General features: G+C 44.1%; 2 protein-coding genes across 2 annotated transcripts in view; both read right to left on the bottom strand.

Moving 5' to 3' along the window:
• The window catches only part of p2rx5 (purinergic receptor P2X, ligand-gated ion channel, 5), a 40668-nt gene extending 29224 nt beyond the window's left edge, over positions 1–11444 (bottom strand). Inside the window, 2 exon segments of the mRNA XM_055873496.1 lie at positions 11034–11202; positions 11205–11444. Coding sequence (XP_055729471.1) covers positions 11034–11202; positions 11205–11247 — 212 coding nt within the window. The 5' untranslated portion in view covers positions 11248–11444.
• Positions 11445–16399: 4955 nt separating this feature from the next.
• Positions 16400–19196, bottom strand: ubb (ubiquitin B). The gene is made up of 2 exons (XM_055873487.1): positions 19091–19196; positions 16400–17868 (listed from the first exon to the last, which is right to left on the bottom strand). Exon 2 carries the CDS (start codon positions 17858–17860, stop codon positions 16487–16489), a length of 1374 nt encoding a protein of 457 aa, XP_055729462.1. The 5' UTR covers positions 17861–17868; positions 19091–19196; the 3' UTR covers positions 16400–16486.
• Between the last annotated feature and the right edge of the window lie 7009 nt (positions 19197–26205).

The following is a 26205-nucleotide window of genomic DNA, read 5'->3' as shown; positions in this document are numbered from 1 at the left end:
TTCAACCAAAGTTACATCCACGTAATTTCAATGAAATTACATTGTACCAACGTGAAATAGACGATGAATTGACCTGTGCCCAGTAGGTAAAGTTTTCCGCAGGTTTCCTCATGGATTCAATTTAAAGTCACGTTCCCAGAACATTCAGAGAACATTAAGAAACAACGTTCTTCTGTGGGAATTTCAGTACTTCCGCATAACCTTTTCTGCAGGTTTCCTTGTGGTTCTATTTAAAGTCATGTTCTCAGAACATTATGAAAATGTTCCATAAAAACCACAATAAAACATTAGTAACGTTCAAAGAACATCCTAAGAATGTTATTTAAAAACATAAACATTCTGTTCTACCCTAGTGGCTAGAGCATTGGGCCAGTAACTGGAAGGATGCTGGATTGAATCCCCGAAGCTGACAAGGTCAATATCTGTTGTTCTGCCCCTGGGCAAGGCAGTTAACCCACTGTTCCCCAGGCGCTGAAGACGTGAATGTTGATTAAGGCAGCACCCCGCACCTCTCTGATTCAGAGGGGTTGGGTTAAATGTGGAAAACACATTTCAGTTGAATACATTCAGTTGGACAACTGACTAGGTATCCCTCTTTCTCAGCGTTATAAGAATCTTTTAAAGATAAATACACAACGCAGAGACAGAGTACGAGAGGTCAAGAGGATGAGAAGTCAATAGAATTAACGATCAATGGAAATAGTGTTTTTTCTGCAATATGGAAATATTTATTAATGGGTCAGAGACATAGGAGGAATTTGTCTACACATTGAGCCTGAAATAGGATACTTGTTATTTGGCCATTGGCCCAGTCGTACTGCAAGGACTTCTAATTGGTCAACCACAGGCTAGGGCCGGGTTATAAAACTAGATCCTGTCCCTTTGTTCTGTGGAGATAATCACAGGAAAGAACAACAGGAGAGAATGGCTAGAAAGAAGCTTTTTCATGCCACTTTTCTCTCTGTAATTGATTATGGTGACTTGTTGTATATGCATGCAGCCTCCTCCGTCTTCCAGAGACAGGACTCGGTTTATCATGCATCCTTGTGCTTTATTACAGATGCCAAGTCACTCACCCACCATTGCACCTTGTACCAAATGGTAGGTTGGACCTCAATTTATATGCGCAGAAAGATACATTTGTGTGTGTTCATCTACAAAGCCCTTTTGGGAAAACTCCCTCTTTACCTCTGTAGTCTGGTCTCCTTCACCACCAGCAGTTACCATACCTGATCTGCTAGGTGGTTGCTACTTAAAGTCCCCAGGACATTTACAGTATTAGACAAGACTGCCTTCTCTTGCGCACCAGACTCATGGAATAGTCTACAATCCATGCTTCATCTAGATATGTTAGTGCCACTGAATGAATTTAAAATATTGATGGGAGACTGTTACAGAGGAGTGTAAATGTTTTATTTAGGCTGGATCATGTTGTTGTGTTGTATTGTTGTATGTTTTAATTCTGTAATGTACTGATAGTTGCTGCCTTCTTGGCCAGGTCTCCCTTGAAAAAGAGACTCAATGGGCTTTTCCTGGTTAAATAAAGGTTAAATAAAAAAATGTAAAAGGATCACTGGAGAGCATCACTGATGACAGGGGAGAACGACCATCTACTTCCAATCATGATTTGTCCTATTTGAATAAACCTATTTTCCTCCTCCTGATTTGCTTTGGGGTCTGTGTTATTAAAGAATAACATCAACTGCTAACAGCGTCAACAAAACTCTATCTCAGAGGTTCCCAAACTTTTTCACTCAGCCTCCCCCCATTCAGAATTGGGAATCATCAGATTTAAAGTTTATTTCCTGCAATTCTACACATTTTGTTTTGAGGCAGAGACAATTTTGCAGTTTCAAAGCAAATTTTCTTGCATTTGCAATTCTATACATTTTGCCATGTCTAACGTGTATTCATGGGATATTTGAGTGACTCAAACACTACAAAAAAATCTATGGGCTAAAAAAAACATTTAAAAAATGTTAGCTGACATGGACTAGCTGATCTGGTATGCAATGACTGACATTACATGAGGAAAACTGATGATGCACTACCCAATTTCGAAATTGCACCTTGTGCAATCTACCATTACAACTTTCAAGAGTCAGTTGAAAGCCGGACTGAGTTCCTTAAAAATTCATAAAAATAAAAAAACACTAATTGGCCACACTTGATCTTAATGAGGGATTGTTTCCTTTGAAGTTTCCATTTGAATAGACTAAAATGAACAGCTTTGTATGAGTTAAAAAAAGATGACATGCTTGCGCCATCCTGTTGGTGCAGTGGACTAATGCCATGGATAGAAAACAGAAGATCATAGGTTCAAATCTCACTGATGCTGTGCCACAATAAAAAAGAAACATATTTGCATAATTGGTGCCTAAGCAAATGAATTTGTTTCATATCTGCTCAAAACAGTTAACCTAAGCATCCCAGGAAAACTTTCAGGGAATCATAGTAAAACATTCTCAGAACCTCCCTGCTACCTAAAGATGTACATTCCCAGAAGAGGTGTATTTTTCACTTCCATTTAAAAAAAGGTTGAGCTTTACCGGTTTTACCAGAACCAATGGGAAACCAAAAATGGACCTTCTGACAACTTCCAAGGAACCAAATGTGCTAGCTGGGGAGACTGAGATGGCCATTTCAAAATGTTGATTTTGTGGTCAATTAACATTTTTTTTGTGGATTTTTGGTGTGTGCAAAAACCCACCACTGGTAAACGATCTCTATTTTCGTGTCATATGACCATAGCACCGGTTCCAACCAAAGTGCCAATTTTTATTTATTTTACCTTTATTTAACTAGGCAAGTCAGTTAAGAACAAATTCTTATTTTCAATGACGGCCTAGGAACAGTGGGTTAACTGCCTGTTCAGGGGCAGAACGACAGATTTGTACCTTGTCAGCTCGGGGATTTGAACTTGCAACCTTTCGGTTACTAGTCCAACGCTCTAACCACTAGGCTACCCTGCCGCCCCGAAGTGCCAATGCAGTGGCGGCCTGTCATTTAGGGAGTTTTGAGCCCCACCTGTTTAGCAAAAGAAAACAAATCTGTTTGCAAACAATGTAATAATAAACTAATTTGAGTCAATAAAGCTGCATTCAAACATGGTCTCTTTTTGCTTTCTTAAGTAAGGCAGCTCCAAAATGCAGATATTTCAGCCTAGCTCAGTGCTTTCTGTAGTGATGGGGCAGCCAGCAGAAAATACAGAGCATAGGGGTTGATAATGTTCTCTAGTTGGGCCGTGATTGGCTCAGTGTTCTGTCACTCATGGGGACACTTCATCACGGCAAAATCTAGGGGTAGAGCTCGAAAATTCAAGCCCCTTGGGTGCTGCCATAGATTTACATTATAAGTGCCCATCCAAGATGGCTCAAGGTCATCGGCCACAGATAAAATTATGTCAAATCACGTTATATCTACCGTATCTTTGATTGGACATGTCAACATCATACTTTCAAAATCTTAGCTAGCAAGCTAGACAAGCAGTCATCGTCATGAATCAAGTCGATAATCTACTGGCAAATCCTTTTCAAACCTTGCCATATGAAGAGATATTATAGATAAAACATATCGGTACTCATCGGCCATTGGACATAAACATTATACAACAAGTTTGAAATCGCTAATTCAACAATGAGTAGTTAGGAAGGAATCAGTGGCTAACTGCAAGTGTTGCAAAGCAATCACTAGCCTGCTATTCAGTGGAGAGGGTGTGTGGTCCAAGTCTGGGGTCTCTTTTCCAAGCTAAAAAGGATAAACATTCACATGCAACACCATGGGCCAGAAAATGTTGAATACATTGGCTATGCTGTCAATCCAGCATGACTTCTGCCGTGCCCAAAACAACTGAAACTCAGAAATGGGAAATCTCAGACCAGTGAGTTCAAGACAACTGGGAACTCAAAAAAAGAAACGAGCTCCAAAAGGGAAAATACGTTTTGAACAGTAATCCAACTCGGAGTTCCAAGTCGGGAATTCTGGCCTCTTTCTAGAGATCACTGACGTCATGATTCAACCTTGTTTTTTTCGAGTTCCCAGTTGTCTTAAAAGCACCATAAATCCAAAGAATGCCAGACTTTGATGACAAAGTTTGATGACAAAATTTGCCCACAGAAAGACCGCCGCGCCACCTTCCTGTTCAAGTGAGCACAGCACAACAAGGAGATTTCAAAAACATCTTGTACGCTGCTGCATAAATTATGTAATAGGCCAGGGAGATATGTATACTGTAGCCAAGAAAGTAATACTAAGTGTATGTTGTATAGTAAGTTGCCCATGTGCCTCACCCTAAGAACTTGGTCCCTTTCCCCCTCATAACTTAGCCTACTGTTCTGACTTGGTGGTGCACATGTAGCCTATAGCCTGTTTTAGAGAAATGACATCATCGAATATTGTAAGAGCTTTCATTGTCTGCTTATATGCCCCCTTTATTTATCCTACGGTTCCTACTTGGTGTACAGGGAGAGTACTGTAAGAACAGCCCAAAGTTCTGAATTCTGTCGCTGTACATTTGAAAAGTGCTGAACAAATAGTTGTGACTGCGTCCATCTTAGCTTGCTCATTAATGTCGTAATCGAAATTACGGATTGCCTCTTACCTGCTCATCATTCCCTTATGCCATAGTTTGTACATCTAAATTGTCAGTATAAACCACATTGGTTAAAGCAAGTCACCCATATCAGCTATGTTTTTTAAAAAGGCAGTAAAAATAAAAAATACATGTATTTATTTCACCTTTATTTAACCAGGTAGGCTAGTTGAGAACAAAATCTCATTTACAACTGCGACCTGGCCAAGATAAAGCAAAGCAGTGCGACACAAACAGCAACACAGAGTTACACATGGAATAAACAAACATACAATCAATAATACAATAGAAAAATAAATAAAAATTATAATAATAATAATAAATAAATACATTCTAAAAAGTCTATATACAGTGTGTGCAAATGAGGTAGGATAAGGGAGCTAAGGCAATAAATAGGCCATAGTGTCGAAATAATGACAATATAGCAATTAAACTCTGGAGTGATAGATGTGCAGAAGATGAATGTGCAAGTAGAGATACTGGGGTGCAAAGGAGCAAAATAAATAAATAACAGTATGGGGGTGAGGTAGTTGGATGGGCTATTTACAGATGGGCTATGTAATGGTGCAGTGATCTGTGAGCTGCTCTGACAGCTGGTGCTTAAAGTTAGTGAGGGAGATATGAGTCTCCAGCTTCAGTGATTTTTGCAGTTCATTCCAGTTATTGGCAGCAGAGAACTGTAAGGAAAGGCAGCCAAAGGAGGAATTGGCTTTGGGGGTGATCAGTGAAATATACTTGCTGGAGCGCGTGCTACGGGTGGGTGCTGCTATGGTGACCAGTGAGCTAAGATAAGGCGGGGCTTTACCTAGCAAAGACTTATAGATGACCTGGAGCCAGTGGGTTTGGCGACGAATATGAAGCGAGGGCCAGCCAACGAGAGCATACAGGTCGCAGTGGTGGGTGGTATATGGGGCTTTGGTGACACAACGGATGGCACTGTGACAGACTGCATCCAATTTGCTGAGTAGAGTGTTGGAGGCTATTTTGTAAATGACATCGCCGAAGTCAAGGATCGGTAGCATAGTCAGTTTTACGAGGGTATGTTTGGCAGCATGAGTGAAGGATGCTTTGTTGCGAAATAGGAAGCCGATTCTAAATTTAATTTTGGATTGTAGATGCTTAATGTGAGTCTGGAAGGAGAGTTTACAGTCTAACCAGACACCTAGGTATTTGTAATTGTCCACATATTCTAAGTCAGAACCGTCCAGAGTAGTGATACTGGACGGGCGGGCAGGTGCGGGCAGCGATCGGTTGAAGAGCATGCATTTAGTTTTACTTGCATTTAAGAGCAGTTGGAGGCCATGGAAGGAGAGTTGTATGGCATTGAAGCTCGTCTGGAGGTTAGTTAACACAGTGTCCAAAGAAGGGCCAGCAGTATACAGAATGGTGTCGTCTGCGTAGAGGTGGATCAGAGAATCACCAGCAGCAAGAGCGACATCATTGATGTATACAGAGAAGAGAGTCGGCCAGAGAATTGAACCCTGTGGCACCCCCATAGAGACTGCCAGAGGTCCGGACAACAGGCCCTCCGATTTGACACACTGAACTCTGTCTGAGAAGTAGTTGGTGAACCAGGCGAGGCAGTTATTTGAGAAACCAAGGCTGTTGAGAGTCTGCCGATAAAAATGTGGGAATTGACAGAGTCGAAAGCCTTGGCCAGGTCGATGAATACAGCTGCATAATTGTGTCTTATCGATGGCGGTTATGATATCGTTTAGTACCTTGCGCGTGGCTGAGGTGCACCCATGACCAGCTCGGAAACCGGATTGCATAGCGGAGAAGGTACGGTGGGATTCGAAATGTTGGTGATCTGTTTGTTAACTTGGCTTTCGAAGACCTTAGAAAGGCAGGGTAGGATAGATATAGGCCTGTAGCAGTTTGGGTCTAGAGTGTCTCCCCCTTTGAAGAGGGGGATGACCGCAGCAGCTTTCCAATCTTTGGGGATCTCAGACGATACGAAAGAGAGGTTGAACAGGCTAGTAATAGGGGTTGCATCAATTTCAGCTGATAATTTTAGAAAGAGAGGGTCCAGATTGTCTAGCCCGGCTGATTTTTAGGGGTCCAGAATTTGCAGCTCATTCAGAACATCAGCTATCTGGATTTGGGTAAAGGAGAAATGGGGGAGGCTTGGGTAAGTTGCTGTGGGAGGTGCAGGGCTGTTGACCGGGGTAGGGGTAGCCAGATGGAAAGCATGGCCAGCCGTAGAGAAATGCTTATTGAAATTCTCAATTATCGTGGATTTATCGGTGGTGACAGTGTTTCCTAGCCTCTGTGCAGTGGGCAGCTGGAAGGAGGGGCTCTTATTCTCCATGGAATTTACAGTGTCCCAGAACTTTTTGGAGTTTGTGCTACAGGATGCAAATTTCTGTTTGAAAAAGCTAGCCTTTGCTTTCCTAACTGCCTGTGTATATTGGTTCCTAACTTCCCTGAAAAGTTGCATATCGCGGGAGCTATTCGATGCTAATGCTGTACGCCACAGGATGTTTTTGTGCTGGTCAAGGGCAGTCAGGTCTGGAGTGAACCAATGGTTATATCTGTTCCTGGTTCTACATTTTTTTGAATGGGGCATGCTTATTTAAGATGGTGAGGAAAGCACTTTTAAAGAATAACCAGGCATCCTCCACTGACGGAATGAGTTCAATATCCTTCCAGGATACCTGGGCCAGGTCGATTAGAAAGGCCTGCTCGCTGAAGTGTTTTAGGGAGCATTTGACAGTGATGAGGGGTGGTCGTTTGACCGCAGACCCATTACGGACGCAGGCAATGAGACAGTGATTGCTGAGATCCTGGTTGAAGACAGCAGAGGTGTATTTGGAGGGCAGGTTGGTTAGGATGATATCTATGAGGGTGCCCGTGTTTACGGATTTGGGGTTGTATCTGATCGGTTCATTGATCATTTGTGTGAGATTGAGGCAATCAAGCTTAGATAGTAGAATGGCCGGGGTGTTAAGCATGTCCCAGTTTAGGTCACCTAACAGCACGAGCTCTGAAGATAGATGGGGAGCAATTAATTCACATATGGTGTGGAGGGCACAGCTGGGGGCAGAAGGTGGTCTATAGCAAGCGGCAACGGTGACAGACTTGTTTCTGGAAAGGTGGATTTTTTAAATTGTTTGGGCGCAGACCTGGATAGTAAGACAGAACTCTGCAGGCTATCTCTGCAGTAGATTGCAACTCCGCCCCCTTTGGCAGTTCTACCTTGTTGGAAAATGTTGTAGTTAGGGATGGAAGTTTCAGGGTTTTTGGTGGTCTTCCTAAGCCAGGATTCAGACTTGGCTAGGACATCCGGGTTGGCAGAGTGTGCTAAAGCAGTGAATAAAACAAACTTAGGCAGGAGGCTTCTGATGTTAACATGCATGAAACCAAGCCTTTTACGGTTACAGAAGTCAACAAATGAGAGCGCCTGGGGAATGGGAGTGGAGCTAGGCACTGCAGGGCCTGGATTAACCTCTACATCACCAGAGGAACAGAGGAGGAGTAGGATAAGGGTGCAGCTAAAGGCTATAAGAACTGGTTGTCTAGTACGTTCGGAACAGAGAGTAAAAGGAGCAGGTTTCTGGGCACGGTAGAATAGTTTCAAGGCATAATGTACAGATAAAGGTATGGTAGGATGTGAATACAGTGGAGGTAAACCTAGGCATTGATTGACGATGAGAGAGATATTGTCTCTAGAAACATCATTTAAACCAGGTGAGGTCACCACATGTGTGGGGGGTGGAACTAAAGGGATAGCTAAGGCATATTGAGCAGGCCTAGAGGCTCTACAGTGAAATAAGACAATAATCACAAACCAAAACAGCAATGGACAAGGCATATTGACATTAGGGAGAGGCATGCGTAGCCGAGTGATCATTGTGGTCCAGTGAGTAGCTAAGCAGGCTGGAGACACGGCGATTCAGACAGCTAGCGGGCCAGGGCTAGAAAGCTAGCAGAAGGGCCTTAGAGGTACGTCGCGACGGAAGAAGTCTGTTGTAGCCCCCTCGTGCAGTTACGTCGGCAGACCAGCCGTGATGAATCAGCAGGGCTCCGTGTAGTAAAAGGGTCCAGGCCAATTGGCAAAATAGGCATTGTGGCCCAAGAAATTGTCCGATGGCCTCTTGAGCTAACAGTCCAATATGCTCTAGGCAGCTAGCGGTCCGCGGCTAGCAGGCCAGCAGATGGGCTATTCAGGGGACGTCACGACGGGGGTGCCTGTTGAAAAAAACCCTCGGGCAGATTACGTCGGTAGTCCAGTCGTGATGGGTCGGCGGGGCTCTGTATCGGCAGTTAAAGGGGTCCAGGCCAATTGGCAAAATAGGTATTGTAGCCCAAAGAGTGGCTGATGGACCTCTTCAGCTAGCCGGGATATGGGCCTAGCATAGGCTAGCTCCAGGCTAATTGGTGCTTGCTTTGGGACAGAGACGTTAGCCAGGAGTGGCCACTCGGATAGCAGCTAGCTAGCTGCTATGATCCAGGTGAAAAGGTTCAGAGCTTGCGGTAGGAATCCGGAGATATGGAGAAAAATAAGTCTGATATACTCTGGTTTGAATCACGCTGTGTAGACTGGCAAGAGTTGTCTGGGCTAAAGGTTTTTATACAAGCTAATTTGTATAAAATTGTATCGATGAACATACAGTGCATCCGGAATGTATTCAGACCTTTTCACTTTTCCACAGTTTGTTATGTTACAGCCTTATAATAAAATGGATGAAATAAAAAGTTAAATAAAGGTTAAATTTATTACAAATAAAAAACTGATTGGACATGATTTGGAAAGGCACACACCTGTCTATATAAGGTCCCACCGTTGACAGTGCATGTCAGAGCAAAAACCAAGCCATGAGGTTGAAGGAATTGCCCGTAGAGCACCGAGACAGGATTGTGTTGAGGCACAAATTTTGGGAAGGGTACCAAAACATTTCTGCAGCATTGAAGGTCCCCAAGAACTCAGTGGCCTCCTTCACTCTTAAATGGAAGAAATCTGGAACCACCAAGACTCTTCCTTGAGCTGGCCGCCCGGCCAAACTGAGCAATGGGGGGAGAAGGGCCTTTGTCAGGGAGGTGACCAAGAACCCGATGGTCAATCTGTCAGAGCTCCAGAGTTCCTCTGTGGAGATGGGAGAACCTTCCAGAAGAACAACCATCTCTGCACCAATCAGGCCTTTATGGTAGTGTGGCCAGACGGAAGCCACTCCTCAGTAACAAGTACATGACAGCCCTCTTAGAGTTTGACAAAAGTCACGTAAAAGACTCTCAGACCATGAGAAACAAGATTCTCTGGTCTAATGAAACCAAGATTGAACTATTTTGATTGAATGCCAAGCATCACGTCTGAAGATGACCTGGCACCATTCCTACGGTGAAGCATGGTGGTGGCAGCATCATGCTGTGGGGATGTTTTTCAGCAGCAGGGACTGAGAGACTAGTCAGGATCAAGGGAAAGATGAATGGAGCAAAGTACAGAGAGATCTTTGATGAAAACCTGCTCCAGAGCGCTCAGGACCTCAGACTGGGGCGATGGTTCACCTTCCAACAGGACAACGACCCTAAGCACACAGCCAAGATAACACAGGAGTGGCTTCAAGACAAGTCTCTGAATGTCCTTGAGTGGCCCAGCCAGAGCCCAGACTTGAACTCAATCAAACATCTCTAGAGAGACCTGAAAATAACTGTGTAGCAACACTCCCCATCCATCTTGACAGAGCTTGAGAGCATCTGCAGAGAGGAATAGGAGAAACTCCCCAAATACAGGTGTGACATGAGCTTGTAGCATTCAATCTTCAATAGCTCTTACACACTTTGTGTAAGACTTTGAAAATGAATCGGGGAGGATGGACAAAAATCTATGCCTTTTATTTTTTTAGATTTATTTATGCTTTCAATTTTCAATAGCTCTTACCATGACTATGAAAATGATATATTCTGAATTGGGGGAGGATCGACAAAAACTCACTGCTTTTTTTGTTGAATGTTGTTTTCCTTTTTTTGTTTTTGTATATCGATCTTCAATAGCTCTTACAGAACTCGTGCCATGACTATGAAAATTACAGATTCAGAATCGTCAGTCAGTGGCGCAGCGGTCTAAGCCACTACATCTCAGTGCTAGAGTCGTCACTACAGACACCCTGGTTCGAATCCAGGCTGTACCACAACCGGCCGTGATTGGGAGTCCCATAGGGCGGCGCACAATTGGCCCAGCGTCGTTCGGCTTTGGCCGGTGTAGGATATCATTGTAAATTAGAGTTTGTTCTTAACTGACTTGCCTAGTTAAATAAAGAAAAAATTACTCCTATGTTTCACGATGACAGTTTGAACGACCTCAAAGACACCCAAAATGTACAATTAAATCTACTGTAGTTGCGACTTTGTATGTAAATAATGATTGACACTTTTAATACACGATTTAGTACATTATTTTTACGTCGCGAGCATGCAATACAATAATATAAAACATGCACCTCACCCGACCACGTATAGCAGCACACAGATCTGAAAAACTCTAAATGAGATTCCCAATTTTCTGTTTTCGGCGATGACATATTTTTCTGTTTTAAAATTAAGGAAACCGAGGAAAAAGATTCTCCAAGTCAATTCGCCCATATTCCTGTCACCAGACTTCGACTGCCGGGTGTGAGACTGACAGCACTGAAGTCAGTGGCAATTGCATGGGCTATCATTAGTCAATTTATAAGAGGCTACTGCCATTCCAATGACCTAGCCCTAGGATAACCTACCATGAAAGCTGTTTAAGTTTCTGCTTTTTCTGCAATAATAATTTATAATTACAATTCCTAGGTCTGATCTCAGATCAGCTAATCATTTAACAGGTTATTCTAGGAATTAATATATTTCATGACTGCCTATCTCAAACGTGACCCTCACCCTCTACTATCTCTAGACTTCATCACTAAAACAGTGCTGTTTTAATGCACTTTATTTTTGTCAATAAGCATGTAGAATATCTCTAGGTATAGACTAAAACAACATTAATTCGTACAAGCTATAAAATATTAGCAAGGTCAGCACTCTGCTGGTCTGGGCTGGTAAAATAAAATTGTTAAATGGAGTAGCTAATAAGAGCGAAAGTAAAAATAGATCCTGGGTAGGTTACCCGACACTGGTTAGAGTGGAGTGGGGTTGTGAGAGTTATTTCCTCACAACCTTGGATTGAAATGTGGGCCAGGACAGGGCTGGCTCAGTCTGGGTAATAACCTAAATGATGTACATTCTAACAAGCAATATGGTGTTAGGTCTAATTAATACAAACAAAAACATTGTGCTCATTAGGCCTAGCCCCTGTGTGTGTGTGTGTGTGTGTGTGTGTGTGTGTGTGTGTGTGTGTGTGTGTGTGTGTGTGTGTGTGTGTGTGTGTGTGTGCGTGTGCGTGTGTAATATGATATTGCAGACTGCTGGACTGGGTCACCTGAATTGCAATACTGTCCCATCTCAATCAGTCACATTTTATTTATAGGCTATAATCCTTTTCACAACACTATTTCTCACACAAAATACTATTGTAAATCTCCCAGAAAGTCCCAGACTAATTTCAGAATCAACTACTTCCACAGACTGGGTTGAAAGATACTGTAGACCGTTAGAGATGTTAGGGGTCACAGGCTGCTCTTCTCACGCTCTGTGGGCGACAGTTCTGAGGTCAGGTTCAGTTCATGAGTGTACTACAGACATTTAGGGAGTTCAATTCTCATTCTGTAGTATGTATGGACTATGTGGGCTCCTCCTCAGGTTGCCAACACTGTATTGATTACTTTAGCTGGAAAGGTCACTGCATATGTTGAAAAGCTTTTATACAGGCTGCTTGTGTCAGCTAATTTCTGTGTGGTAGTAATCCTGTTTCATGAGGGGAATGGAAGTTTAGGCAATCCTATTTCAGATTCAAGTGTAAGATAATACACTACACTACACTACATGGCCAAAATTATGTGGACACCTCTTCAAAATAGTGGATTTGGCTATTTCAGCCACGCCCAAGGCTGACAGGTGTAAAAAATTTAACACACAACCATGCAATCTCCATAGACAAACATTGGCAGTATTATGGCCCGTACTGAAGAGCTCAGTGACTTTAAATGTGGCACCGTCATGGGATGCCACCTTCCCGACAAGTCAGTTAATCAAATTTCTTCCCAGTCAACTGTAACTGCTGTTATTGTGAAGTGGAAACGTCTAGGAGCAACAACGGCTCAGCTGCGAAGTGGTAGGCCACACAAGCTCACAGAACAGGACCACCGAGTGCTGAAGCACATAACGCATAAAATCGTATGTCCTCGGTTGCAACACTCACTACCGAGTTCCAAACTGCCTCTGGAAGCAACATCAGCACAATAACTGTTTGTAGGGAGCTTCATGAAGTGGGTTTCCATTTCAGAGCAGCCGCACACAAGCCTAAGATCGCCATGCACAATGCCAAGCGTCGGCTGGAGTGATATAAAGCTTGCGGAGTAATGGCCTGGGTATCAGGTTTAAGGTAAGACCCAGATGCAGACTGTTTTGAATAAACAATAATTTAATGATCCAATAGGGACAAGGCAATAGACAGGTCAAGGCAGGCAGGGATCAGTAACCAGAGGTGAGGCAACGGTACCGGACAGCAGTCAGGCTCAGGTTAAGCAGAGGTCAAAAATCCAGAGGGGGGCAAAGGTACAGGTCTGTAGGCAGGCTCAGGGACAGGCAGAGTGGTCAGGCAGGCGGGCTCGGAGTCAGGACAGGCAAGGGTCAAAACCAGGAGGGCAAGAAAAGAGAGACTGGGGAAAAAACAAGAGCTGAGAAACTAAAGTTGGTTGACTTGACAAACAAGACAAATTGGCAAAGGACAAGCAGAGAATTCAGGAATATATACACAGGGGATAATGGGGAAGATGGGCGACACCTGGAGGGGGGTGGAGACAATCACAAGGACAGGTGAAAAAGATCAGGGTGTGACGCTGGGGCTGTTTTTCATGGTAGGCCCTTACCTGTTTCAGCATGACAATGCCCCGTGCACAAAGTGAGGTCCATACAGACATGGTTTGTCGAGATAGGTGTGGAAGAACTTGACTGGCCTGCACAGAGCCCTGACCTCAACCGCATGGAACACTTTTGGGATGAATTGGAACACCGACTGCGAGACAGGCCTAATCACCCAACATTAGTGCCCGACCTCACTAATGCTCTTGTGACTGAATGGATACAAGTCCCCGCAGCAATGCTCCAACATCTAGTGGAAAGCCTTCCCAGAACAGTGGAGTCTGTTAAAGTAGCAAAAGGGGGACCAACTCCATATTAATGCACATGATTTTGAAATGAGATGTTCAACGAACAGGTGTCCACATACTGTTGGTCATGTAGTGTATTTCAAAAAACACCACATAGCCTAGTCTGGTGTAAAGTGACAAAGTAAAAATACTTTTAAGTACTACTTAAGTAGTTTTTTGGGATATCTTTACTTTTACTCCACTACACTCTTAGAAAAAAGGGTGCTATCTAGAATCTAAAAGGGTTATTCATCCGAAGAACACTTTTGGAACCCTTTTTCTAAGAGTGTACATTCCTTAAGAAAATATATACTTTTTACCACAGTTTTCCTGACACCCAAAAGTAGGCTACTCATTACATTTAGAATGCTCAGGCAGGACAGCAATCCTGACCGGTTGCATCACCGCCTGGTATGGCAACTGCTCGGCATCTGACCGTAAGTCACTTCAGAGGGTAGTGTGTACGGCACAGTACATCACTGGGGCCAAGTTTCCTGCCATCCAGGACCTATATAATAGGCGGTGTCAGAGGAAAGCCCATAAAATTGTCAGAGACTCCAGTCACCCAAGTCATAGACTGTTTTCTCTGCTAACGCACGACAAGGGGTACCGGAGCTCCAAGTCTAGGACCAAAAGGCTCCTTAACAGCTTCCACCCCCAAGCCATAAGACTGCTGAACAATTAACCAAATGGCCACTGGACTATTTACATCGACACCCCCCCATTTGTTTTGTACAAATGTGCATGTGTCTGCTCAAACGGTCAGAAACAGACTCCATGAGGGTGGTATGAGGGCCCGACGTCCACAGGTGGGGGTTGTGCTTACAGCCCAACACCGTGCAGGACGTTTGGCATTTGCCAGAGAACACCAAGATTGGCAAATTCGCCACTGGCGCCCTGTGCTCTTCACAGATGAAAGCAGGTTCACACTGAGCACATGAGACAGACGTGACAGAGTCTGGAGACGCCGTGGAGAACGTTCTGTTGCCTGCAACATCCTCCAGCATGACCGGTTTGGCGATAGGTCAGTCATGGTGTGGGATGGCATTTCTTTGTGGGGCCGCACAGCCCTCCATGTGCTCGCCAGAGGTAGCCTGACTGCCATTAGGTACCGAGATGAGATCCTCAGACCCCTTGTGAGACCATATGCTGACACATGCACATTTGTGGCCACTGACCTTTCAGTGTATAACATTTAAAAAATTCGAGGAAAGAAGCACCTTGCTGGATAAAAAATAGGCTAGTGTTCACAATGAACTGGCGGGAAGTTTGAATGTCGTGAGCTCCTTTGGTGTAATGTGATCACATAGGCTGGTGGTAAAAATGCAATAAACGGGAATCAATTGTTCTCCCCACACCCTACGTTCCTAGCTCACGTCCATTGTTTATATTTACAATTCAAAGAATGTCAGAATGCCTAAGGTTAGAATGTGATTGCTGGTAAAGCGACATAAATTGCAAGGAGTGAAATGTACAGTAATAGTTGAACAGAGACGGCAAGCAGGCTGTGAGCAAATAAAATAAAAATGTAATCGTGCTGCCTGGCAATTATATGTATAGCATTTACTTTTACTCAAGTATGGCAAATGAGTCATTTTCCCACTATTGTTAGGCTACTCGAGTACATTCAAATTCAGATACTTTAACTCTAGTATTTTACTGGGTGACTTTCAGTTGAGTAATTTTCTATTATGTTAACTTTACTTTTACTTGTTCAACCATCAGTGGGCTGAAAACTTTTTCCGTACAACTTTGGTTTTGCTGCCAGTTTGTTTTTAGATTTTGTCAACAGGGGGCGGCAAAGGCTCATTAATAGGAATTCAGGTACAAAACTGCCGATGCTACCTTTATATATTGTGTAACTAGTAATTGAACTACATTTTGCAGTAGTTTGGTAGTTGGAACTAAATTAAATTCTAAGTAGTTTTTTGCCATGCAGCTAACTACTGGGCCTACACAATCCCATTTTTGTATAAAAAAAAAATGGTTGTACGCAATCATTCTCTGCCCAATTCTCACTTGAAAGTACTAAATAGCCAAAATGACTAACTGATAGCATACTACCCCAAAGTGATCTGTATTGCCATTGTAGGCAATTACCCTAGCTAGTTGCAGAGGACAAGTTGGGAAAAGGGAGGCTAGGAATATGGCAGTTACATTCCCAGCCATTTTATGTAAACCAGCTGTCTCTTCACAGAACTTATTGTAGTAATTCGCCACATATTGCCCTTTGGGGGGCTGAGTACACTATCAAATGTCAGTAACCATGGTACCCTATATTCAGTGCAATTTATTTACAATGAAACCCATCAAAGCACTTGAATCTCCAGCTTTAAACCAATGGGAAGTAATACAGCAGATAATTTTTTTCTTCACAAAATTAACTTGTCAGCCCTGTGATCTGCCGTAAAAGGCATTGGCAAGTATTAAGAGTGATGTAATGTTTCATTACAAGTGTGACAACATACCAAATTTCTTAAACATCATGAAAGACACCTCATGCAATCAATTTAAGATATACATGTTGCATTGTCTTTATAAGAACATCTCAAAGCTATGAAAGAAAACTGAAGACAAATTAAATGAAATACCTTTATTTTGCCTTTATGGCTTTAAGAATAAAAAAAACTATAAATCAGTAACTTTTGAAAAAAGCAGGGGAAACTTAAGGTCCTCCCCTGAGACGCAGCACAAGATGGAGTGTGGATTCTTTCTGGATGTTGTAGTCTGAGAGGGTGCGGCCATCTTCCAGCTGCTTGCCGGCGAAGATCAGCCTCTGCTGGTCTGGGGGGATGCCCTCCTTGTCCTGGATCTTGGCCTTCACGTTCTCAATGGTGTCACTTGGCTCAACCTCGAGGGTGATGGTCTTGCCTGTCAGGGTCTTGACGAAGATCTGCATGCCACCCCTGAGACGCAGCACAAGATGGAGGGTGGATTCTTTCTGAATGTTGTAGTCTGAGAGGGTGCGGCCATCTTCCAGCTGCTTGCCGGCGAAGATCAGCCTCTGCTGGTCTGGGGGGATGCCCTCCTTGTCCTGGATCTTGGCCTTCACGTTCTCAATGGTGTCGCTTGGCTCAACCTCGAGGGTGATGGTCTTGCCTGTCAGGGTCTTGACGAAGATCTGCATGCCACCCCTGAGACGCAGCACAAGATGGAGGGTGGATTCTTTCTGAATGTTGTAGTCTGAGAGGGTGCGGCCATCTTCCAGCTGCTTGCCGGCGAAGATCAGCCTCTGCTGGTCTGGGGGGATGCCCTCCTTGTCCTGGATCTTGGCCTTCACGTTCTCAATGGTGTCGCTTGGCTCAACCTCGAGGGTGATGGTCTTGCCTGTCAGGGTCTTGACGAAGATCTGCATGCCACCCCTGAGACGCAGCACAAGATGGAGGGTGGATTCTTTCTGAATGTTGTAGTCTGAGAGGGTGCGGCCATCTTCCAGCTGCTTGCCGGCGAAGATCAGCCTCTGCTGGTCTGGGGGGATGCCCTCCTTGTCCTGGATCTTGGCCTTCACGTTCTCAATGGTGTCGCTTGGCTCAACCTCGAGGGTGATGGTCTTGCCTGTCAGGGTCTTGACGAAGATCTGCATGCCTCCCCTGAGACGCAGCACAAGATGGAGGGTGGATTCTTTCTGAATGTTGTAGTCTGAGAGGGTGCGGCCATCTTCCAGCTGCTTGCCGGCGAAGATCAGCCTCTGCTGGTCTGGGGGGATGCCCTCCTTGTCCTGGATCTTGGCCTTCACGTTCTCAATGGTGTCGCTTGGCTCAACCTCGAGGGTGATGGTCTTGCCTGTCAGGGTCTTGACGAAGATCTGCATGCCACCCCTGAGACGCAGCACAAGATGGAGGGTGGATTCTTTCTGAATGTTGTAGTCTGAGAGGGTGCGGCCATCTTCCAGCTGCTTGCCGGCGAAGATCAGCCTCTGCTGGTCTGGGGGGATGCCCTCCTTGTCCTGGATCTTGGCCTTCACGTTCTCAATGGTGTCGCTTGGCTCAACCTCGAGGGTGATGGTCTTGCCTGTCAGGGTCTTCACGAAGATCTGCATCTTTGCACCTGAAAATATCAAGTGAAAAATCAGTTAATCATAACAATAAACCAAATAATATGTCCCTACTGAATTAGTGTACCACCCGATACTAACGTCCATTGTTAAAGCGAAGTGAAAATATTACTCCGGTGAAGTAACACTTCAAACGTGTTATTCTGATGCCAATAACGTTTAATTTCATGTATTTGCCATTATGCAAGTGTAACAGTATAACTTTAAACCGTCCCCTCAAACCAGGGACATTCTGCACACATCAACAGTCACCCACGAAGCGTTACCTATCGCTCCACAAAAGCCGCGGCCCTTGCAGAGCAAGGGGAAACCCTACTTCAAGTCTCAGAGCAAGTGACATAACCGATTGAAACACTATTAGCCTGTACCCGCTAACTAGCTAGCCATTTCACATCCGTTACACAAGCTCAAATTTGTTGGACTGTGCAACCGAAGATTTTATTATAACTAAACCAAAATATACCACAGCCTGTAGGTTCAAGTGGGACAAATTAGTCAAGTGGGCAGAGCCAAGCACGAGTTAGCTAGATCCTAAACGTAATTTTTTAAACTTTAAGACGGTAAAGTCTATAGGAAAAAAACGTGGTCAACCCTGTTCATAACAGATTTTAGTTTTTGGAACAGAACTTTAAGAAAAAATGTTTCGTCGATGAGAAAGTGTAACATGTCGGCCAAAATACATCTTCCATTTTCTCCCACTGGGCTTGGATGCTTCACATTTATACATCCGGTCTCTTTGTTCTGTGGCGTAACGTTAACCGTTTTGATTCCGTACGGGCGCCATTTCCCCCCCACTAACTAGTGTGCCCTTTGTTCAGCTGGCTAGCGAAGCAGCGTAAAAATGGGGGAGAAAACTAACAACCGTCACTACGGCTAACAAACTTCCAGGGAGATATATTACCCAAAAACGTTCACTTGTACAATTGAGGCTTTTTTAAATGAGTAAGGCACAAAAATTAAATATTTTGTGAGGGAAGAGCGAAAGACGGTTGTTCAACACCATTCCAGTAACGACCTGATGGTCTAAAGTTACTGGAATGGTGTTGAACAACCGTGTTTCGCTCTTTCCTCACAACATATTCCATTTTTGTGCCTTACTCATTTTAAAAAAGCAAGTAAATCCAGCCCAGTAGTTAACTAACAAAATACTATCTGTAATTGTTTTTTTTTAAGTTAAACTTATACATTTAAAAAAAAGTGTACTTACGTACTTACGATTGACCTCAAAGACAATTTCACGAAATCTTCTTTAATAATTTCTTCTTGCTTCTATGTTCAAGTAGACAATGGACCTGATGATATTTTATGAAGGGAACGCTGACTGTATTTATACAAAGGAAACGTTGTGACGTAGAAAGCGTCCTGTGACAATATCCATCCGCTATTGAAAACATAGTCCGTTCTGTAACCTGTACATTTACGATTTACATTGCATTAATCAATTTCGGTTGCAATAAATATACATGTTATAACACATATACAAACTCTCGATTAGGACAGGTTGATTTAAAAACATTACTCGTGGCGGAGTCACATTTATCTGCTGTGTGCTGAGATGTCTCTAGAAATTGCTGGAACGATCCATGTGAAGAACCCATCCCCCGAATCTGTGATTGGACGCTTTTTTGTCTGACTAACGATTGGTGGATACTAATGTATCGCTGCGTTGGAATGTGAACGTCTTGTCTGACTGTACCATGAACTTTCCCAACAACACTGATATGATGTTAAAAAAGACAACTACATAACAAACCAAAATGTTTTGTGTCATTTCCGATCAACTGTAAAAACAGTTTGAGGCTCAAATTATTATTTGCCTTGTTCAGTGTTGGGGGATTATTAATGAAACAATGGAACCTTTTTAGACAATATGTACTGTCTGTCTCATATCCTCCTATTGATATAGGCCTACTCATACTGTATCAATACCAAGACAATCCCTTCGTTAAAGCTATATGGCACAACCTGTCAAATACAATTATTTGTCAGTTGTTCACATTTGTTTCTGTAAACATAATACATAAAGAGCAAATGTCATGGCATTTCCCAATCATAAAAAGCAACCAGTAGCAGACCTTTTCATCCAACATACTTCTTAATATAGAGCAGAAACGTCCAGCATGAGGTCCAGCCTCCAGCAGATGGGAACGTGTTTCCCAACATATGCTACCAGCTGCTTTGTCTGCACATGTAAAGTAGGCCAGGCTGAAAAAGCTGACACTACTTAGTCCATGAGCCAGACCCCCAAATTTGGGCAGTCGGGCTCACTTGGGCCTACAATGTTTCATAGTGATTTTCTTGAAGGTCTATGTCCCTAGAGTTGGAAAATGTGTGATAGCAGTGCAGCAATGGTAGCTTTCTCTATGTTATCACTCTTTCTTTCATACATTTTTTATTTAACCTTTATTTAACTTGGCAAGTCAGTTAAGAACAAATTCTTATTTACAATGACGGCCTACCATAAGGCAAAAAGCCTCCTGCGGGGATGGGGACTGGGACAAAATATATATATAGGACAAAACACACATCACGACAAGAGAGACACCACAACACTACATAAAGAGAGACCTAAGACAACAACATGGCAGCAACTCATGACAACACAGCACGGTAGCAACACAACATGACAACAACATGGTAGCAACACATGGCAGCAGCACAACATGGTAGCAGCACAAAACATGGTACAAATATTATTGGGCACAGACAACAGCACAAAGGCAAGAAGGTAGAGACAACAATACATCATGCAAAGCAACCACAACTGTCAGTAAGAGTGTCCATGAATGAGTCTTTGAATGAAGAGATGGAGATAAAACTGTCCCGTTTGAGTGTTTTTTGCAGCTCATTCCAGTCGCTAGCTGCAGCGAACTGAAAAGAGGAGCGACCCAGGGATGTGTGTGCTTTAGTTTCATCCCTCCACCCCATTAATTTTTCCTATAGTGATTTTACCCTATGGCAAACAATGTCAGTATACAAAGTTATTGCTCACATATAACCTTTAATCATATATCATTGAAAAGCTTAGATTCACAGCTATCCATCAGACACCTTTTTTGGAATGTTCAGGTCAACAGACCCTCTAGGGTACATGTCAGAATGACCTGTATAAATCGCTTAACAAAGGAAACTGATACATTAAAATTTTTGTTTGACAAGTGGTTCTGAAAGGTCGTGAAATTACCTTTCAAATTATATATAATAAAGCCAACTAAGAAAACACCAGCTACAACTATTGTTTCAAAATGGCCCATATTGTGCCATTGACATGAGAATATTGGAAGTTTAGCCATATAATTCCATATAGTTGGGCAGCTATGTTTTTGGATTGTAACTTTGGTGATAGAGGCACCATATTTCACACAGACAGTTAGAACAAGGTTTGAAAAAGATTTGTAGATACAGGGCCATCACAGGATTCACGTATTAACCCCACAAAAGCCTTTTAACAACTCAATGTGTCACGACTTCCAACAAAGGTAGTTCCTCTCCCTGTTCGGGCGGCGCTCGGTGGACAGCGTCGCCGGCTTACTAGCCATCGCCAATCCTTTTTTCCTTTTCTGTTTGTTTGTCTTTGGTTCTTTCACACCTGGTTTCATTTGCCTTCATTTCTGTGTGTATAATTTACCCTGTTGTCTGCCTAGGTTTGTGCGGGATTATTTTATTGCGATGTTGCTCGGTTAAGGTTGTGCCCATTTTTGTTTCACGCATTTAATAGGAGTATGATGGGACGGCGGCCGGGTGCCAGGGGTTCTTACTCCAGATGGAGCTATACCTGGCAACCGTTCACCCGGCTCCTTCGGGAGGTTAGAGTGTGAACGCCCTCGTCTCCTGCCTCTCAGGCAAAGCCCTGGAGTGAGCCAACGCGGTATGGAACGATCCAGACTCGGCGAGGGACCACTACCCAGAGTTCACCCGCCGCTTTCAAGCCGTGTTCGACCACCCACCTGAGGGTGAACGTCTGTTCCATCTAAGGCAGGAGAAGAGGAGCGCACAGGACTTCACCCTAGAGTTCCGGACCTTGGCCACTGGCGCGGGATAGAACGACAGGGCCCTGATCGATCACTATAGGTGCAGTTTGTGCGAGGACGTCCGTAGGGAGCTAGCCTGTAGAGACACACCCTCTCCTTGGACCAGCTGATAGACATGTCCATTCGGTTGGACAACTTGCTGGCGACCCGGGGACATCCGGATCGGGCCCTGTCAGTTTCATCCCCCAGCCCCTCCACTCCAACGCCCATGGAGCTAGGAGGTGCTGCAGCGAGGGCGACCGGAGGAGGAGCCCTTTCCTGTACCAGCTGTGGTCGTAGAGGGCACACTGCTGACCGGTGCTGGAGGGGTCCTTCGGGGAGACGCCAGGCCGAGCACTGCTCGGACACCCCAGGTGAGTCGGCACCAGGCTCACCCAGAGCCCCCTGTTGGTCACATGTATGTGTTAATTTATTTTCCTAAATTTTCCCCTCATTCCCGGCATAAGGCGCTAGTAGATTCAAGCGCAGCAGGGAATTTTATTGACTGCGGTTTTGAGCATTGTTTAGGGAGGAGAGAATTAGTCTCTTCCTCATTGATTCTCCTGCGTTTCCGGTGGTGCTGGGGATTCCCTGGTTGGCCCGTCACACCCCCAAGATTTCGTGGCAACAGAGAGCTCTAAAGGGGTGGTCAGAGGAGTGCTCAGGCAGGTGTGTAGGGGTTTCCATCGGTGCAACGACAGTGGAAAGTCCAGACCAAATTTCCACCGTGCGCATTCCCTCAGAATATGCCGATTTGGCTATCGCCTTCTGTAAAAAGAAGGCGACCCAATTACCACCTCATCGACGAGGGGATTGTACGATAAATCTCCTGGTAGTCGCTACACTTCCCAGGAGTCACGTGTATCCCCTGACACAGGAGGAGACGGTGACTATGGAGACATATGTCTCTGAATCTCTGGGTCAGGGGTACATTCGGCCTTCCACATCACCTGCCTCCTCAAGTTTATTTTTTGTGAAGAGGGGGGTCTGCGTCAGTGCATTGACTATAGAGGTCTAAATTCCATCACGGTGGGGTACAGTTACCCGCTACCTCTCATTGCCACGCGATTGAGTCATTTCACGGGGCACGCTTTTTCACAAAACTGGATCTCAGGATCTTGGTGCGTATCCAGGAGGGAGACGAGTGGAAGACAGCGTTTAGTACCACATCCGGCCATTATGAGTACCTCGTCATGCCGTACGGGTTGAAGAATGCTCCAGCAGTCTTTCAATCTTTTGTAGACAAGATTCTCAGGGACCTGCACGGGCAGGGTGTAGTGGTTTATATCGATGACATTCTGGTCTATTCCGCTACACGCGCCGCGCATGTGTCTCTGGTGCGCAAGGTACTTGGGCGACTGTTGGAACATGACCTGTACGTCAAGGCTGAGAAATACTTGTTCTTCAAACAGGCCGTCTCCTTCCTAGGGTACCGCATTTCCACATCAGGGTTGGTGATGGAGTGTGAGCATTGCAGCCGTGAGTAATTGGCCGACTCCAACGACGGTAAAGGAAGTGCAGCGGTTTTTAGTGTTTGCCAACTACTACCGGAGGTTTATTGGGGTTTTGGGCAGGTGGCTGCTCCCATTACGTCACTGCTGAAGTGGGGGCCTTTGCATCTGGGGTGGTCGGCTGAGGCGGACAGAGCATTTGATCGCCTGAAGGCTCTGTTTACCTCGGCTCCCGTGCTGGCGCATCCGGATCCCTCTTTGGTATTCATAGTGGAGGTGGACTCGTCCGAGGCTAGGATTGGAGCCGTGCTCTCACAGCACTCGGGCACGCCACCGAAGCTCTGCCCCTGTGCTTTCTTTTCGAGGAAGCTCAGCCCGGCGGAGCGGAACTATGACGTGGGGGATCGGGAGTTGTTGGCTGTCTTTAGAGCTCTGAAGGTGTGGAGACATTGGCTTGAAAAGGCTCACCATCCTTTTCTCATCTGGACTGAGCCACCGTAATCTGGAGTACATCCGGGCGGCGAGGAGACTGAACACTCGTCAGGCAAGGTGGGCTATGTTTTTCAACGATTTAGGTTTACTATCTCCTATAGACCAGGTTCCCAGAACACTAAGGCAGACGAACTGTCCCGAGGAGGAGGACCGGTCCATCGATCCTACTCCAATCCTTCCGGCCTCTTGTCTGGTGGCACCGGTGAGGTGGGAGGTGGACGCAGACATCGAGCGAGCATCACGTGTAGAGTCTACTCCACCAGTGTCCAGCTGGACGTTCCGCTGGAGGTTCGTGACAGGCATCCATAAGGATGCCAATAGGTTTTAAACAAATATCTTGATGATGAGAGCAGCAAACTATTACACATAGCTAGTCTTAATTAAGAGATATTCTTACTATGGGCCCATAGCAGATTGGTCTGTTTCTAGACTACTAAAAGTTATATAATTGGCCTCAACAGGTTCAACAATTAATTTTACTACATTGTAATGGAATGTAGGGACAGGTTTATAGCCCTTATAATGAAAGGAGTTAAAGGATAACATTGTTTATCATTTTAATCAGCCCACATCCATGACTATTTATAATGTATAAATGTATAAATCATGTATATGCATGTATAAATCAATTTGACATGTTTGAAGATTAAGTATTGCAATTATGGTTTCAAACATATTCAGAAATTATTCAATTATATTCCATACAGGTATGGTCATGCGAAATCGATCCAACCATTGAGTTGTTTAGCGGCCATATTGGAAAAAGGCTTACATTAATACATTAATCTTGTGATGGCCACCAAGAGGCAAACCCTGTTCTTGTCACGACTTCCACCGAAGTCGGTCCCTCTCCTTGTTCGGGCAGCGTTCGGTGGTCGACGTCACCGGCCTTCTAGCCATCACCGATCCACTTTTCATTTGTTTTGTCTTACACACCTGGTTTCAATTCCCCAATTACTTTTTCATTATTTAACCCTCTGTTCCCCCATGTTTGTTTGTGAGTAATTGTTTATTGTATAGCGGTCCGTATTTGTGGCCTTGTATTTATACGATGTGTATTGTTTTATTATTGAGTAAAATTGCTTTCATTTCTCATATCTGCTGTCCTGCGCCTGACTCATCTCACTAGCTACACACAGACACATTACAGTTCTAGCTATGTGTGTGAAATGCAGTGCCTCTATCACTAAAGTTACAATCCAAAAACATAGCTTCCCCACTACATGGGAATCTATGGCTAAGCTTCCAACATTCTAATGTCAATGGCACAATATGGGCTATTTTTTAACAATAGTTGTAGCTGGTACTTTCAAAATTGGTGATGTTATATATAATTTGAAAGGTAATTTCATGACCTTTCAGAACCACTTGCAAACAAAGATGAAAATCTATCAGGGTTTCCTTTTTTGATTAAAGGGTATATGTGAGCAATAACTTGTTGTATACTGACATTGTTTGTCATAGGGTAAAATCCCTATGGGAAAAATGCATTGGATGGAGGGATGGAAGGAAGACTGATAACACATTGCTGCACTGGTATAAAACATTTTCCAACTCTTAGGGACATACTGTAGACCTTCAAGAAAATCACTATGAGACATTGTCAGCCCAAGTGAGCCCAACCAACCCCCCTGGGCCCTGGCTCATGGACTAACTGCCAGTACGGCTCTCTACCTTTCCTGCTCTGCAGAGCGCTACCTAGAGAAATTAATGAGATATTTAGAGACACAGCAGAATGAGTAAAAAAGAAATGTACAGGTTTGAAGGGAATAAGTATTTTCAGAGTAACCAACTTCAGGATTGTAATGGATAGGCTAGTCATAGCGTTGAACAAACTGGCTGAACAACCCTCATGGTAAATACAGGTTTCTTGGTAAGACAACACAAGTAAGTGCTGCCAAATAAATGTACAAAAAAAACATTCTACTTTGTCACTCATCAAAATGAATTACATTGTTTCATCTTTGAACAACTCCTTTGACTCTTGATTCAGGGTGAGATACATATCAACCCAGTTGTGATCTTTACCATCCTGACACAATGGCAATCAGGTTTGGATTGATATTACACTCTTGATGGAGTTTGAATTATTTTCCATAACATCACAAACTTTTCTTTGAATACATTATTTAACACGTTGTTCCTGTAGCGGCTAGATGTCCTTTACTATTCGGCCATCAGATTTGCCACCAATGCTCCTTATAGGACACATCCCTGCACTCTATACTCCTCTGTAAATTGGTAATCTCTGTATACCCGTCGCAAGACCCACTGGTTGATGCTTATTTATAAAATCCTCTTAGGCCTCACTCCCCCCTATCTGAGATATCTACTGCAGCCCTCATCCTCCATATAGAACATCCATTCTGCCAGTCAC

The sequence above is a fragment of the Salvelinus fontinalis genome, chromosome 2, assembly GCF_029448725.1.
Source record: "Salvelinus fontinalis isolate EN_2023a chromosome 2, ASM2944872v1, whole genome shotgun sequence".
NCBI classification, from domain to species: Eukaryota; Metazoa; Chordata; class Actinopteri; order Salmoniformes; family Salmonidae; genus Salvelinus; species Salvelinus fontinalis.
The sequence above is the reverse complement of the archived record's forward strand: the minus strand, read 5'-3'. Positions and strand labels throughout refer to the sequence as shown.